A 17,359-nucleotide genomic window follows, 5' to 3' on the forward strand; every position below is an offset into this window, starting at 1 on the left:
TTCACGCTTTTCTTTCCCATATTGCTTGAAACCTGTGGCCTGCTTAATAATGTGGAACGTCCTTATTAAAGAGGCTCTGTCACCAGATTTTGCAACCCCTATCTGCTATTGCAGCAGATCGGCGCTGCAATGTAGATTACAGTAACGTTTTTATTTTTAAAAAACGAGCATTTTTGTCCAAGTTATGACCATTTTTGTATTTATGCAAATGAGGCTTGCAAAAGTCCAAGTGGGCGTGTTTAAAGTAAAAGTCCAAGTGGGCGTGTATTATGTGCGTACATCGGGGCGTTTTTACTACTTTTACTAGCTGGGCGTTCTGACGAGAAGTATCATCCACTTCTCTTCAGAACGCCCAGCTTCTGGCAGTGCAGACACAGAGCGTGTTCTCGAGAGATCACGCTGTGACATCACTCACAGGTCCTGCATCGTGTCGGACGAGCGAGGATACATCTGCACCAGAGGCTACAGTTGATTTTGCAGCAGCATCAGCGTTTGCAGGTAAGTAGCTACATCGACTTACCTGCAAACGCCGATGCTGCTGCAGAATCAATTGTAGCCTCTGGTGCCGATGTGTCCTCACTCGTCCGACACGATGCAGGACCTGGGGCAGGAAGTGAGTGACGTCTCAGCGTGATCTCTCGAGAACACGCTGTGTGTCTGCACTGCCAGAAGCTGGGCGTTCTGAAGAGAAGTGGATGATACTTCTCGTCAGAACGCCCAGCTAGTAAAAGTAGTAAAAACGCCCCGATGTACGCACATAATACACGCCCAGTTGGACTTTTACTTTAAAGGGAATGTGTTGCCAGAAAAACATGTTTTGTTTTTTTAATTAAACATTTAGTGTGTGGGTGATTAAACATTGTTCAAATTTTTTTATTTTTTTTCACGAGTCAGGAAATATTATAAATTAATTCTAATTTATAATATTTCCCATTTCTGGTCACTAGATGGAGCTATTCCCAAAATTGCAGCATTGCAAAATTGGGTAAAAAGCCCTCGCTCTAGTGAGCTCTCAGCATCCCCCCCTCCTTTATCCTGGCTAGTGCCGGGATAAACGAGGGGTTTGAACGGTGTAACCTCCTACACTGTGTGTCGCCATTTTTTGAGCTAACACACAGTGTAGTAGGTTTACATACAGTAGTAAACACACACAAACACGAACATACATTGAAATCTCTTACCTGCTCCTGCCGCCGCGGCTCCCTCCGGCCCGTCCGCTCCGTCTGCTGCCGCTGGTCCAAGTGCACAAGTCCGGAAGCCGCGACCGGAAGTAGTAATATTACTGTCCGGCTGCGACTTCCGGTCCACAGGAAAATGGCGCCGGACGGCGCCAATTTCAAATTGGACTGTGGGAGCGGCGCATGCGCAGTTCCCACACAGACGCCGTACACACAAGTGAATGGGACGGGAGCCGTTCGCAGTCCCTATGGGACTGTGGCTGCCGTATTCCATGTCTGTATGTGTCGTTAATCGACACATACAGAAATGGAACAAAAAATGGCAGCTCCCATAGGGAAGAAAAAGTGTAAAAATAAGAAAAAGTAAAACACAAACACACAAATAAATATAAACGTTTTTAATAAAGCACTAACATCTTTAACATATAAAAAAATAATTTGTGATGACACTGTTCCTTTAAACACGCCCACTTGGACTTTTGCAAGCCTCATTTGCATAAATACAAAAATGGTCATAACTTGGCCAAAAATGCTAGTTTTTTAAAAATAAAAACGTTACTGTAATCTACATTGCAGCGCCTATCTGCTGCAATAGCAGATAGGGTTGCAAAATCTGGTGACAGAGCCTCTTTAAGTAGTTTTCCTTTGATTGGGCACACCTGGCAAACTAATTATCACAGGTGTCTGAGATTGATTACAATGATCCAAAGAGCCCTAAGACACAATACCATCCATGAGTTTAATTGAAAAACGAATAATTAAATGTTTATGACACTTAAATCCAATGTGCATAATAATTTGGAACACGGTGTGGTGGTCAAAGTGTTGTTTTTCTGATAAAGAGCTCCAAATCCCTTCCATAGACAGATTTAAAATAGAACATGTTGGCTAACTGCAGTCCCCACTAGAGGGAGCTTGGTAGCTAATTGCATACTGCTATGCATTGGTCTCAATAATAAACCGATATGCAGTAAGCTCCCATGCTCCCTTTAGTGATGACTACAGACAACAGGAAACTTATATTTTAAATCTATGGGGCAGGTTTATTATTATAGTCTTAAGGTGGTTTTACACAGGCAGATATTTGCCCTTGTTTAAAGTGCCTTTTACACTGGCCAATGATTAGGTGAACAAGCGCTAATGGTTGTTATGGCAGCCCAGGGGCCTAATGAAGGCCCCCAGGGCTGCCTTCACTTTGCCTCTGTTAAGCCCTGCCTGTAGCAGGGCTTAACAGATGCCTGCAAAAATTACGACATACTGCAATACATTAGTATTGCAGTATATTTTACAAGCGATCTAACGATCGGTGGTTCAAGTCCCCTAGGGGGACTAATAAAATGTGTAAAAAGAAGGGATATAAAGTTTTTAGTACTGTAAAAAAAAAAAAACCTTTTCCCATTTTTCCTCTAAAGTAATGTAAAAAATAAAAAAAGTTAACAAAATTGGTATTGCTATTTAATGCGCACGGTGAACGCCGTAAAAAAATAAAATTGTAAACCGCCAAAATGGCAGTTTTTTGGTAACCTTAGCTCCCAAAAATAATTTAATAAAAAGTAATCGAAAAATCATAAGTACCAACAAATTGTGCCAATAAAAATGACAGCTCGTCCCGCAAAAAATAAGCCCTCACACCGCTCAATGCTTGGGAAAATAAAAAAGTTATGGCTCTCAGAATGTGGTGAAACAAAACTATTTTTGTTTTTTTAAAGTAGTAAAATATAAAAAAATCTATATAGATTTGATATCACCGTAATCGTATTGAGCCACAAAATAAAGTTAAGTTGTTGTTTTTACCACAAGCCGTAAAGACGGAACCAAAAAAATAATGGAGTAATCACAGTTTTTTCCAATTTCAGCCCGCAAATAATTGTTTTTCAGTTTCCGAGTACATTATATGGTTCTTTAAATGCTACCAATATAAATTACAACTCCTCCCGCAAAATATAAGCCCTCACACCACTCTAGTGATGGAAAAATAAGGACGTTATGGCTCTTGGAAGGTGGGAAGTGAAAAACGAAGATCATAAATAAAAAAATGCTTCAGACCTTAAAGAGGCTTTGTCACCACATTATAAGTGGCCTATATTGTACATGATGTGATCGGCGCTCTAATGTTGATTACAGCAGTGTTTTTTATTTAGACATAGTTATGACCTATATTAGCTTTATGCCAATGAGTTTCTCAATGGACAACTGGGCGTGTTTTACTTTTTGGCCAAGTGGGCGTTGTGGAGAGAAGTGTATGACGCTGACCAATCAGTGACCAATCAGCGTCATACACTTCTCTCCATTCATTTACACAACACATAGCGATATAGCTATATCGGTATGTTCAGCCACATAACACACTATAACGTTACTGCAGTGTCCTGACAATGAATATACATTACCTCTAGCCAGGACGTGATGTCTATTCAGAATCCTGACACTTCGCTAATACAATCCCGACACTACAGCATAGAAAGCGTAATCTCGTTTGAAACGACAGTTTACAGCGTAATCTCGCGAGATTACGCTTCCTGTGCTGTAGTGTCGGGATTGTATTAGCGAAGTGTCAGGATTCTGAATACACATCACGTCCTGGCTGGAGGTAATGTATATTCATTGTCAGGACACTTCAGTAATGTTAGTGTGTGTGTATGTGGCTGCACATAGCGATATAGCTGTATCGCTATCTGCAGAGTGAATGGAGAGAAGTGTATGACACTGATTGGTCACTGATTCGTCAGCATCATACACTTCTCTCCACAACGCCCACTTGGCCATATAGTAAAACACGCCCAGTTGTCCATTGAGAAAGTCATTAGCATAAAGCTAATATAAGTCATAACTCCGTCAAAAATGATCGTTTTTCTAAATAAAAAACACTGCTGTAATCTACATTACAGCGCCGATCACAACATGTACAATATAGGCCACTTATAATGTGGTGACAGAGCCTCTTTAAGGGGTTAAGGTGGTTAAACACAAGCAAATATTTTCCCGTGTAAAACCACCTTGACCAAATTTAACGAGCTTTCAATCGACAATACACTGTCGATCGGCGCTCTTTAGCTCTATTCAAACAGAGCAATGATCGGGAGTATGGGGATGAATGATCGTTACTAAGATCATTCGTCCCCATACATTAGCATCATGTCAGCGGCACATCCCCAGGGAGATGTGCTGCCAGCTAGAAACCATTTTTATGGCCACATAATATATCAGATCAGCCGTCGAACGGCCGTTTGCTTATTTACACAGAGCAATGATTGGGAACGAGCGTTTGAAAGGGCCTTAAAATGTAGGTAGCTTAAAAATAGACCAGGCAGGCAGAAGATGCACCAAATTTATCACAATTGTTCATAAATTTGGCGCATCTTACCAGACAGGATAGACACTTTTCTCTTTCTTAAGCTACCTCTTAGTTGGCTTAGTTAAACTAATATTTTGCACCAAAATTTTTGGCACATTTTAAGCCATGCCCCCTTTTGTTAAACCACGCCCCCTTTGAGGCACTTTCAAAACTGTCTACTAAGGCGCAAAAAGTGTCTAAAACGTATACTAAATTTGGTGCAAGGCATTTGCACCATTTTTTGGCACAAATTGAGCCAGAATTCTGTGCATTTAGCTTAGTAAATCTCCCCCCTGGAAATTTGGATTCTGTATCAGATAATATAGATATATTAAGAAATAAATCTGCACGGAATTTTGGATCAAGAAACAACATGATAATAAACGGTGGAGATTCACTTTGTTATTTTCTGCTCCTGTAAAATCATTTGATCATTTCGAAGAATGTGTTCTTTACTGTTTCTCATATTGCTAAAAATACAAAGGAATAGTTTTAGTATGTTGGCATTTAAGGTGGAACATTTTTGTACTCAATGAAAGCTGTGTATAGAATAGATGAAGTGTGTATTTCCCTTCACTGAAACTAAGGGGCCCAGTGCACACCCTGTTTAGTCCAAAACTGAAGATTTATTTACACAGAACCAAACAAGCATTCATAAGAGCGATCATTTCCGATCCATACGCTGCTTGTTTGTTGCCTTACTGCATCTTTTATGCTTTCTAAAAAAAATTGTTGTTGGCAGTGCATTTCTGTATGGGGGCCAGATGATCATATTGAACATTGTACATCTCCATACAGTTTGCATCGGTCCATGTGAAAAGACCTTTAAACAAGCACCGATGGAATTTTCATATCGTCAATTGGTGCCCGTGTAAAGGGCCCTTAAAGGACGAGTGTCGCGAAAAATTTTTTTTTTATATCAATTTGCTTTTAGTGTTTTATTAAAACATTTTTTATTTATTTGTGTGTTTGTGTTTTACTTTTTTTATTTTTTCACTTTTTCTTGTCCATGGGGGCTGCCATTTTTTTTTCCATCTCTGTATGTGTCGATTAACGACACATACAGACATGGAATACGGCACATACAGTCCCATAGTGAATGCGAACGGGGCCCGTTCCATCCACTATGCTGTACGCCGTCTGTGTGGGAACAGCGCATGCGCCGCTCCCACACAGTCCAAATTGAAGGTCTTCGTCCAAGCGACGTCCGGCGCCATTTTCTTGTGCACCAGAAGCCGTGGCCGGACAGTAAGATTACTACTTCCGGTCGCGGCTTCCGGACTTGTGCACTTGGAGCGGAGGTAGCAGACGGAGCGGACGGACCGGAGGGAGCGGCGGCAGCAGGAACAGGTAAGTTATTTCTGTGTATGTACGTGTTTTACTGTGTCTTTACTACTGTATGTTAACCTACTACACTGTGTGTTAGCTCAAAAAATGGCGACACACAGTGTAGGAGGTTTGACCGTTCAATCCCCTCCTTTTTCCTGGCACTAGCCAGGATAAAGGAGGGGGGATTCTGTGAGCTCACTAGAGCGAGTGAGTTTCTCAAATTTTGCAGCATAAAGCAATGTGGTTGCTTTACCACATGCAATGCTGCAATTTTGGGAATTGCTCCATCTAGTGACCAGCACTGGGAAATGTTATAAATTAGAATCTAATTTATTATATTTCCTGACTCGTGAAAAAATTAAAAAAATTAGGACAATGTTTATTCACTTATACACTAACTTTTTAACACATTCCCTTTAAGATTTTTCGGCCACCAAACTTTACAGTTGGGCAAAAAGCTTTATCCTAGCATCTACCACACCTACATTCATTTGTCAGACTGTCTAGTAGTGGTGATGAATATTCTGGAAAAATCACACTCCACCATCTAAGTCAACTTTGGTATTACACATGGCAATCTCAGTTCTTCTGAAGCTCTTGAGCAGTTCTTCTGTTAGTATTTCTTGAAGGGGCAGTTTTGATATAGGTAGTGAGTGTTGTACCCGAGGACACGTGACGTTTTGAAACACAAAGTGAATTAGGCTTCGTTCACATCTGCGTTGGGACTCCTTTCAGGGGTTCCGTCTGTTTCAGTTTGCATCACCATTGATTTCAATGGTGACGGAACTGGTGCAAATGCTTTCCGTTTGGCACCGTTGTGTGTGGGTTCCGTTGGTTTGATAGAATGAATAGCGCAGTCGATTACATTATTGCTTCAGTCAAAACTATGGAATCCTTGCACAATGGTGACAAATGGAAACCATTTGCACCGCATCCGTCACCATTGAAATCAATGGTGATGCAATCGGAATCTTATGGTTTCCGTTTGTTTCAATTTGGAGTCCGTTCATCGGTTCCCCTGACGGAAAGCTCTGACGGAACCCATGAACGTAGTCCCAACGCAGATGTGAACGAAGCCTTAGAAAGTTGCAAGATTAAGCTTTATTTACATAAAACTGGATAACCCCTTGACATTTAGAGAATTGCGGTTATGACCCCACCAGAGTTTCCAGAGCTGTTGGAAAAATGCTATGCCCTTTTATTGTACCTCACAATATAATATAATGGCATAGTGCTCAGGAAAGTATAAGCAGTGCCCATAAAAATTGGGCTTTGTTTAATTTACCCTACATTTGTATCAGGTAGGTAAGTTCAGCGTACAGATGGGAGGCATGGACTGGATTTAACGACTATGTAAGTTTTTATTTTTTTAATAAAAAGGTCTACAAGTATGTTTTGTGCACTTCGTTTTTATTAAAAATAATTTTTACTTTTTGAGATACAGCTGCTCTGTATTCTGTATACAGAGCAGCTGTATCTTACGCTGAATCCTGTACCCGTCAGGTTCGCGGGACTGACAGGTTCAGTGTCAGTGCACAATACAGCTGCTCTGTATAGAAAATACAGAGAAGCTGTATCTCCAAAAGTTAAAATAATTTTTAATAAAAACTAATTATAAAGTTGCACAAAACACATGGATAGACCTTTTTATTAGGAAAAAAAAATGACTTTCACAGGTTTACATAGCAGTCATTTTGAAAGAACAAGTATAATTTAGAGCACACTGGGGACAAGTATTGAGTTCACATAAAACACATCCAGCATATTAGACAATTCAATGAATTTTTAGAATTATTTTTTATTTTTTTTATATGTGAGTTTCCATAGAAATGCTGTACATTACCTATTATAATCATCCATACAAATAATAATTCCTCATGTACTTTTCATGATTAATTTCCTTCCAGAGCACCAGGGAATTGAGTGAGGATCACTATGATATTCATTTCTTTTGTATACTTAAAATTGTTCAGCAACTTATACTAGCTTTCATCTATGAGGACAGCAACGCATAGCAGTTTAATGGTTACATCTTATTTAATTCCAGAGTCAACAAATTTCTAATTTATTTCCTCCTCTGCGTCTTGTTAAATGTTTTAATCAGCAGTTCCAGTTAATTACCCTGAAGTTACATTCCTCGTATTAACATATATTTAAAGGAGATCTCTATTTTAGGCAATCACAAGGTTCTGCTACTTCATCCACTTTATTGAGTACTACAAAAGAAAATACAGGATAGCAATTCATTGTTCAACAGGAGTGGAGGGTATGCACAGTGACACGTGCAGAGCTATGCACTGCAGAACTATGGGGAGAAAATGCAAAAACACAGAATAAAAATTCACTAACACATTGTCTACAATGTACTCGGAACTTTATATTGAACTAAATTCTATACGTGCCTCTTTTCCTAATATAGTCCTCCTTCTTATTTGTGATCCCATGGTTATTTATTCCCCATATATTTTGTTTAAAAATCAATTTTCTTCTTTATTCTTGACTTCTCGGTCCTGAAAGTTTAATACTTATGTACAGTAGGTAGATGGCTACTTCGTATATACAATGTTTATTGGCAGTACGTATTGCCGGTTTAGTCTTGCATTGGTTTATGAAGTGTGTATGCCATCCAAAGCGGATGCAATATTACAGGTGCAAAAAGTTGCACCCCATAACAGTCAGTGCTCGTGCACACGGCCATATTATGGATTCATGTTGTGTGGATCCATAATACAGAGCCAATAGTCTGCTATGTGCCCATACTCTGCCTTTCTGTGCCATACGGTAGACAAACAGTGGTCGTGTTTGAAGCAATGCTGTGTGCACAGACCCTCACACTGCACAACTGCTATGGCTATGTGGAATTGACATTGACTTCTATATAAGCTCAACTCAAAGTAAAAAAAAGTTGCATTGTGCAATCCTGGTTCTTTTGTGCCATACATTGTATATAGCAGAAGTTGCCATCTAGCCTGGTCATTATTTTTTTTAATATTGTGAGAAATTATTTGTAGCAAAAATAGTAAAAAACAAGCTTTGACAATTTTTTTTAAAAGGAACATTTGTCTTTAGAATAGTAATGTAGCTAAACAGTCCGTCTGAAATCACTTTGAATGAAAAGGCTAATGAAAATCTATACCAAGATTGTTTTCTGAGAAATTTACATATTAACGGTGGGCATAAGTAGGAAATCTTTTTTGTCCATTCGAGCTTAAGCTATAAGGATGCATTAAAGTGAATCAATCCACCAGGTTTGAGATTGAAAATAATAGGCAAATCAATTCCCATGTTTTTTTATGGAATGGCAAATTTGAGAATTGGCAAAATAAAACAAAACAGTTCACTCATCTGTAGAGGACATATTTTCAGTCTTGATTGCATCAAAAATGTAGAAAATTCCCTTTATATCTTTTTTTTATAAATATAATATCAATTCAGAATATAAAAATATATATATATGTACAGTATGTTAGTGTTACTTATTTTTAATATATGACAATATGTTACATAAGTGATGTGGGTAGCCTCTAAAATAGAGTGTTATATAAATTCAATAGCGATGTCACACAAATAAGGTTTGGAGAGTAGTGATGAGATTTGAGTCATAAAAAGTATTTTTAAAGTGTACAAAATTATATTTATAAAGTTTCTGTCAGGGTGAAGTTCACTTCGACTTTAGATTCAACTCACAATTTAGGCCCCATTCACAATGCGTTGATATCCTACGTTTAGCGTATACCTCGGTAAAGCTAAACATGTCCATATGGCTCCTTTAGCCTAGCGGAGGCCAAAAGAGTGTGCTTCTGGCCTTCGTCCGGCTGATTTACTGTACGTCGGTATAACTTTTTTTGAAGGATGGAATAACATCCTTCCTGCACTACACTAATCCATCCTGAGGGATCCCACAAAAAAAACAATATAGATTGCGTGGCATACTTTTTTTTAACATGGGAGCCTATGTTAAACGTATACGTAGTGGAACTTTCCCAAGGCCAAAGTCCCTGGGAAGAGAATCAGGCATTGGGGTCCTGGTAATCTGGCATTGGGGACACTCCTTACGTCACGGTCCATATATGCCCTGGCCGGAACTCTGGGACTGGAAAAGAAGTGACGTCAGGAGACTCTGTAGTTGAATGCTTCTGACATCACTGTCCATATATGGAGTCCCCAGCCAGAGTGATTCAGATGCTCTGGCTGTGGACTCTGTAGTTGAAAACTCCTAAAAAAACACTGTCCATATATGAACAGCGACATCAGTCGCTACTTCAGTCTTGGAGTACCTGGGCAGAACACTTCCGATGCTCTGGCTAGGACCCCCCATATATGGACAGTGATGTCAGGAATCCCACTGTACGCCTATACATTGGGATACGTCGACACCTTCCTTCGGAGGTAGAGGTCGGGAGTCTCGACCTATACCTCCGATTGAAGGAAAAAAAGATATGTGAATGGGGCCTTACATTGTTTCAAATTGAACATTGTGACATATAATGTCTAATGTATTTGACTGTAAAATTTAAATGTTGTCTTTTAATATTCCTATGTTAGTAGGTAGTACATTCTAATATCTCACTTGTCATATATAGTGATATTACTGAATTGAAATATAGATGTGTGGAAAATGGCATGAATATTGGGCTTTTTCCAGTGCCGTGCAGGTACTCAACAATCACTATGTAGTCATACAGTAGCTACTACTGGCTTCTCACTGAAACGTATGCTTTCTGAGATATTTCCTTTATCTTGACCCACCAATGTGTCAGTGGAAACATACCATATGTGCAAAGTGTGCAGGTGCCCAAGGGCCTACTGTCACCACTGCTTCCAAGTGTCTAATAGAACCCATATAAATGACTGAGCTAATGAATTCATTGATTCAAGATTACTGGTGGATTGTTAGAGAAACAGAAGAGGGGTGCTCTATGATGAGCTATTGCATAACAAAGGGCCCATAAACTTTTCTTGCATGGGGCTTCCTACTGTGTGCCACCCTGCAATGTGCATAATTGGGGTCTGATCCTTTACTTTTGTATGAGACAAGTATATCTTTCAGAGTGTTAGGGCTCATTCACACGAGCGCGAATCTCGTCTGTGTGCTGTGCATTGAAACAACACACAGCACATGGCCCCGTTGATTTCAATGGGGCTATTCACACATGCGTGAGTTTTCACGCGGCAAGTGTCCGTTGCATGAAACGCACTGCATGTCCTATATTGGTGCATTTTCACGCACCTAGCCGCCCATTGAAGTCAATGGGGGTGTTAAAACCACGGACAGCACACGGATGCGCATCCGTGTTTTACGCATCAATTACATTGAAAAAGTGTTTGCGAGTGCGTGAAAAACGCATGCCACTCGCAAAGCACACTGATGCATAACACAACGCACGCGGACAGATTTATGCACGGTTTTTACGCGCGTAAATCTGTCACGCTCGTGTGAATTTAGCCTTAGAAGATGTCTTTGAGCGATTGACAGAAGAGTCAAATATCTCCCCATGCTTTGTCTGCTTCCTGGCCTGATTGTCACTTTGTCCAATCTTAGACATTTATAACGTAGCCACAGGACATGCCATAAATATCTGATAGGTAGAGGATGAGTGGAGAGAAGGCCATGCATGGCTTTCTCCATTCAAGACTTGAAACGGGGGGCATCCTCTAATTTCAAGCTTGCTTGCTTGATTGTTTACATACCATTCATTGACTTGAATGTAGGCAGTTGTGCACATGCCCATTCATACCCCAATTGGTTGTGGTCACCGCTTTTGCCTGGCAGAAGGACCTCATGGGGAATCCTGTTTTCCTGATAGAAGGGGTCCCAAGAGGTAGGACCCCACTTATCAGAAATTTAGGGCATATCCCGTGGCTATGCTATTAATTTTCTAAGATGAGAAAACCCATTTAATGAAGAATAGATGGATAAATGTTTCACAATCTTTGATGCTATTATTTTTCCACTTAGTGGTCATTTTCTTGAATATGTTCGCATTACATATGTTTACATGAGCTCTGGCAAATAGATGATGATAGATGGTGATACCCTACACAAGTAAATGTACTCATTACGCATTTGCAAGAAAGAGAAATTGAATCTATAAATCTTTACATCATTATTCCTTTTTCACAAGTAAGCCTGTATATCATTGGTATTTGTATAGGCGTACGTGTGGACAATAGCTCATAAGACGTAAACATTCCTCTACTAAATGTTTACTATAGCAATGCTCATTTTCAAGTGTGCTTATATGAAGATCATTATAAAAAAAGATGAAAAAGTTGTATCATTTGTTTTCTACCATATAGAATAATATATCAGAATAGACCAATACTTAGAGATTAGTATTAGTAGGAAAAAAGTGTAAAAAAGTATTTCTGCCCATGGACCACATGTTAAAGAATACTTATAGAATAGTCTACAGTTTTTGGGGGAAACTACCCATATGGACTGTGTTGGTGAGTTCATGGACTATCTGTATACTGTGTAACAGGACTATAAGACACAGTATGTAGTTATTTCAAGTGGGACTGGAAGCGACTGCCCATACATATGTGTCTGGCAACTTGGTCGGAAGCACAGTTACAGCAGAAAAAGATGAAAAAGTGATGCCGATGTGAATCCAGCCTTATAGAGGATCTGTCACTAGTTTAGTCCTGCCCTATCTCCTAGCTAATCTAATAGGCGCTGTAATGCCAGTGAAAATTGTGTCCCAAAACGTTTATTACTTTAACCCCTTAAGGACACGGCCAATTTTCGCCTCGAGGACAGAACAATTTTTTTATATTTCCCTCTTTGCATCCCGACGCTCATAACTCTTTTATTTTTTGTATGACGTAGTTGTATGAGACTTTGTTTTTTGCGGGACGAGTTGTACTTTATGTAGGTACCATTTTTTGGTACAAATACATTATCGTTTAATTTCTATAAATTGTAAAATTTTTATTTTGGTGAAAATGCAGAAAAAAAGCAGTTCCGCAGCAGTTTTAATATTTTTTTTTACACCATACACCGATCATCATAAATAATGTTTTACATTTATTGTACAGGTTGTTATGGTCGTGGCGATAACAAATATGTCTATATTATTTCATGTTTTGGGACTTAAACTAAAAAGTTTATTTATTATAAAAAAAATGTGTTTCTGTGTATTTTTTTTACTTTTTCTTTATTTATTTATCATTAATTTTTTTTTACATTCATTTAACTTTTTTTATAATCCCATAAAGGTATTTATCATTTTGATTTTTATTTTGTAACTGTAATGTACTGGCATAGATCTATATGCCAGTACATTAGCCTGTGTACTGATTGTACACAGGCAGTTGTTAGGGCATACCTCAGTATGCCCTAACAACAGGAAATATGTTCAGATATACCTGGGGTCCTTCAATGGACCCTGGGCTGTCTGGCCATACAAGTTTTGGGCTTTGATCGCGATCAAAGTGTAGTCCCCTCTCCTTGAACGCGCGATCAGTTTTCATTGCGGCATTCAAAGGGTTAACGGCGGAGAGAGGATGTTTCTCTTCTGTCCGATGTCAGATCTGGGCCGTGGCTGTCTATTACAGCCGTTGCCCTGCTCTCGATCGCGCGCACAGACGGCTGTCACACAGGACGAGAATGCTCGTCCTAATGCGCCAAGTACCCCGCCGCTCAGGACGAGCATTCTCATCCTGTGTCGGCAACCAGTTAAAAGTTATGCGTTTTTTTCTAAATATACAAATGAGGCTATACTTGATAAGTGGACGTCAACACCAGCAATTCTCCTGAGGTGGAGCTACGTCACAGCCTCTGATGCTGTCCTATCAGCATGAAACTGCTACACACAGTGTGAGAGACTGAGGCTGGAGGGAAGGGGGATCACTTCAAATAGCCATATCTCCAGCTGGGGACCGAAAGATGAGATTCTAATTTTTCACATGACACCAGGATTGCAGTTCTAGCTGTGAAACAACCGGATAAATCACCAGTTGAAAACACAGTTGGGAATGGAAGCTGTATACCATATGATGAGGCTAGGTTGCTCGGCTGGGAAGAGGAGAAGCTGTATGCTGATTGGACAGCGTCATACAGAAAACATTACACCGCCCAGAGTGAAAAGAAAGAGTCACCTCCCATTTGGCAAATTTAAAAAAAAATAATAAAAGTTTTTGAAAAAAAATGACACTGTAGTTATCAGCATCAGAGTGCCTATTATATTAGGAGATAGGGCATTAATAAAGTACTGGTAGATCCTCTTTAACCCTTTACATTTGCTCACTATAATTCCATCACTTTCTAGCATATACCTGGTTTGAAACTTTTACTGTGTCAATCTTATTATTTTTAATGCGTTTTGATGCTACTATTATCAGCACCAGGGAAAGGGATAGAAAATTAATGTCCACCCTTTTCTACACCTTACACATGGCTTCAACACATATGGGATGTCCTGGAACCTTTAGTTCCATGCCACTATATCTGATTATGATTATTTGTTTTAAGAGGGGCTATAAAAACAGAAATGGGAGGCATGTTTAATTTACCAGCTACAATAATGTGTACTGTATATAGTAGATTACTTGTATTTTAAAGTTCCCATAACTTATTTACAATAGTTCATTTTAGCCTGTATAAGGTATAAGAAGGGCACGTTCCATTGCACCTAAAGGCTTACACACATCCATGATTTCATACTAAGTTATGCAGTTACTGTTGTCAAGGTACACGTTAAAAGATATCAATAATGTTATGTGTGCATATGCACTGTATGTGTGCACGTACTCAAAATATGTACAATTATAGCATATCTATATATACATAAACAAGCCCTAATTTTTACAGCACCAACAAATCCACATAATATCCCTTTAAGGGACACAATACTGATCACCAAGTTCAGAACCATAGTAATCTAATCTAGCTCTATGCTTTTTCTTACAAAACACCTTCAAAGTGTCCTCTGCAAAGGGTTGATCCTCCATAGACTATAAATACCATCAAAAAGTCTGTGATGCTACAGTAGGATAGAAAAATAGCAACATTTCAACGTTTTTTTATGACCATTGAATAGCAGTCTTCAAAATTTCACAGCTTTTTTTTCATAACTAAAAGCTTTGTTTGTACGTTGTTTATTGCTTCTTTTCTGTAAAACTGTTGTGTCCCAGTAGAACATTTGAAATACGTTGGAAATGTGTCTTAAATCCCGTACATAAACTACTTTTTTTTATCCCTTGATTTGTTGGCCATTCTTTCATTTCTTGTCTGGCTTGCATTTTTCTCCTTGGAATATGGCAAGTATAGCAGGGCTTATATTGATGGCTGTGGACAAACACATGAAGAACCCCATTGTCGTCTCTTATTCTGTACAAGTCTTGAAGAATATGAGATATCAAATAAACGTACTTTTCTGTAGATATGGAAAATATACACTACACTCAAAAGAAATGAGAGTCATTAGAGCAAACACTACTACAAGACACACAAAATTAGGTTTTTCATTGTTCAGAAGACCATTTATGTTCAACAAAAGTTTTCAACTTTTTGGAAGATTCATAGGTAGCAATATCATTAGTAACCAAAGGTTTAGTCCTTCAGCTGCGATTGAATTCTAGAGACACTTAGGATCCATTTGTGGAAGGTTAGTTTGATTGTCAAATCAATTGGTAATGTTTGAATGTTTTCATTTTAGTTTAGAAAACAATGCATTATGGCAAAAAAACTGCCTAGTTTTCTGAAGATTTTTTTCAGAAGCAACCAGTGATCTTTCCTGCTAAAATTCTGTTGTACTAGTCATCTGAGTAACTTCTGAGTTTAGATCTTCTTCTCTGCAGCCTCGGGATCCTCTCCTTCGGCTATCCATGCCTAGTCATACCGGCTTGTCTGGTGCGTGTGACTGAGCACATGTGGACACTTGATCACGGGTGGTGTTACGGGCTCGGCTGAAGCTGCTCTGCTCCGAATGGGACCGGAAAGGAAGGCAGAATTCTCTAAAGCATCTCTTAAAATTTTCATCCAAGAAGGCATAGAGAACTGGGTTTAAACTACTATTGGTGTATCCTAGGGCAATACAAAAATGCCAGCTGGCTACCACATAAGGGTTCTTCTTGTCAATTTCCACCATAGTCCACACAATGACAAATATATGGATGGGTGTCCAGCAGATGATAAAGGCCGCCACAACCACTAAAACCATACGGGTTATGCGTCTGAGGTTACGGTCTTTCTCTCTTGAGCCAGAGAGAAGACGCACACTGCGAAGGCGAAGAATCATCAACCCATAGCATACTGTGATGATCAAGACTGGCAACACAAAAGCGAAAATGAAGACACAGATTTTGGTGACAGTATCCCAGTACCAGTCTGGGCGAGGAAACTGAAGAGTACAAGTAATTCCTCCAACTGTGAAAAGTAAGGAGAAGAATGTTAATGTGTAAATAATCATAATATATCATAGCAATCATAGTATAAACAGTGCTATGAAAATGATTTCTCTTTTCAGAAGTCCCCTATTATTCCATATGTGTTACTCTGCATGGTTTCTGTATAAAAAAAAGTGCTTGAATTATTGCTGCTTACATCTAAGGAGCAAAGTTATATATAAAGTAATATAAAGTAATGCAGTAGTTACATGGGATGAAAGTTATTAATTTGTTTCACTACGTTTAGTAGGAATAATTGCAAAAAATGCTTTCTATAAGACATTCATTTATATCATTGTTGAATCTAAACCATAACATGTCAGACAAAAGATACATTGTCATTGCAAAGTTTTTATAAGAACACTATGCCACGATTAAAAGCAATTTTTTAGGTAGTAATATAAATTGATTGAAATTTCCACGTTTCCTGGACACATTTGAACTTCAATGGGAATTATTATTACCAAATTGAGAATACTTGGAATAGTGGTTAAACTTCTCACAAGTGACATGCCAGATAGAATTAGGGTAAGTTCACACAGGGCGGATATGCTGCGTAAAGGTACACAGAGTATCCGCCATGTTACCCGCACGGAATTCTGGCCGAAGAACTGCACCAAATCGTGGTGCAGTTTTTTGCCCAGGATATCCGCTGCACGTTATAAAAAAAACGTACTTGTATACACGTGTCTCTCTGCCGTCCTGCAGCCCAGCCTCCTGGGATGATGTTTTATCCCATGTGACCTCTGCAACTTGTGATTGGCCGCAGTAGTTACATGGGATGAAACGTCATCCCAGGCGGTCAGCTAGACAAAGAAGCACAGAATTCTGGGTAAGTATAAGATTTTTTTTTTCTCATTTGCGATTTTGCAATTGCAAACTCTGCTATTTGATGTAAGTTTTACCTCCCCATCGAATTCAATGAGGAAAACCAGCAACAAATAAGCAGCGATTACACAAATACAATTGACATGCTGCGGATTATAAAACTGCACCGTAGGTCAATTTCTGAGTGGTTTTTCCGCTTATCATTTACGCAGCGTGTGGATGAGATTTGTTCAAATCTCATCCACTCTGCTGCTACTGTATTATGCCGTGGACTAAATCCGTTGCAGAAAATCCGCAG

At 39.1% G+C, this 17,359-nt stretch overlaps 1 protein-coding gene across 1 annotated transcript in view; it reads right to left on the minus strand.

The window, feature by feature from the left end:
• Positions 1 to 7,663: 7,663 nt before the first annotated feature.
• The window catches only part of OPRD1 (opioid receptor delta 1), a 58,824-nt gene continuing 49,128 nt past the window's right edge, over positions 7,664 to 17,359 (minus strand). Inside the window, exon 3 of the mRNA XM_075853404.1 lies at positions 7,664 to 16,213. Coding sequence (XP_075709519.1) covers positions 15,681 to 16,213 — 533 coding nt within the window. The 3' untranslated portion in view covers positions 7,664 to 15,680. The remainder of the gene's footprint in view (positions 16,214 to 17,359) is intronic.

The sequence above is a fragment of the Rhinoderma darwinii genome, chromosome 2 (assembly GCF_050947455.1).
Source record: "Rhinoderma darwinii isolate aRhiDar2 chromosome 2, aRhiDar2.hap1, whole genome shotgun sequence".
NCBI classification, from domain to species: Eukaryota; Metazoa; Chordata; class Amphibia; order Anura; family Rhinodermatidae; genus Rhinoderma; species Rhinoderma darwinii.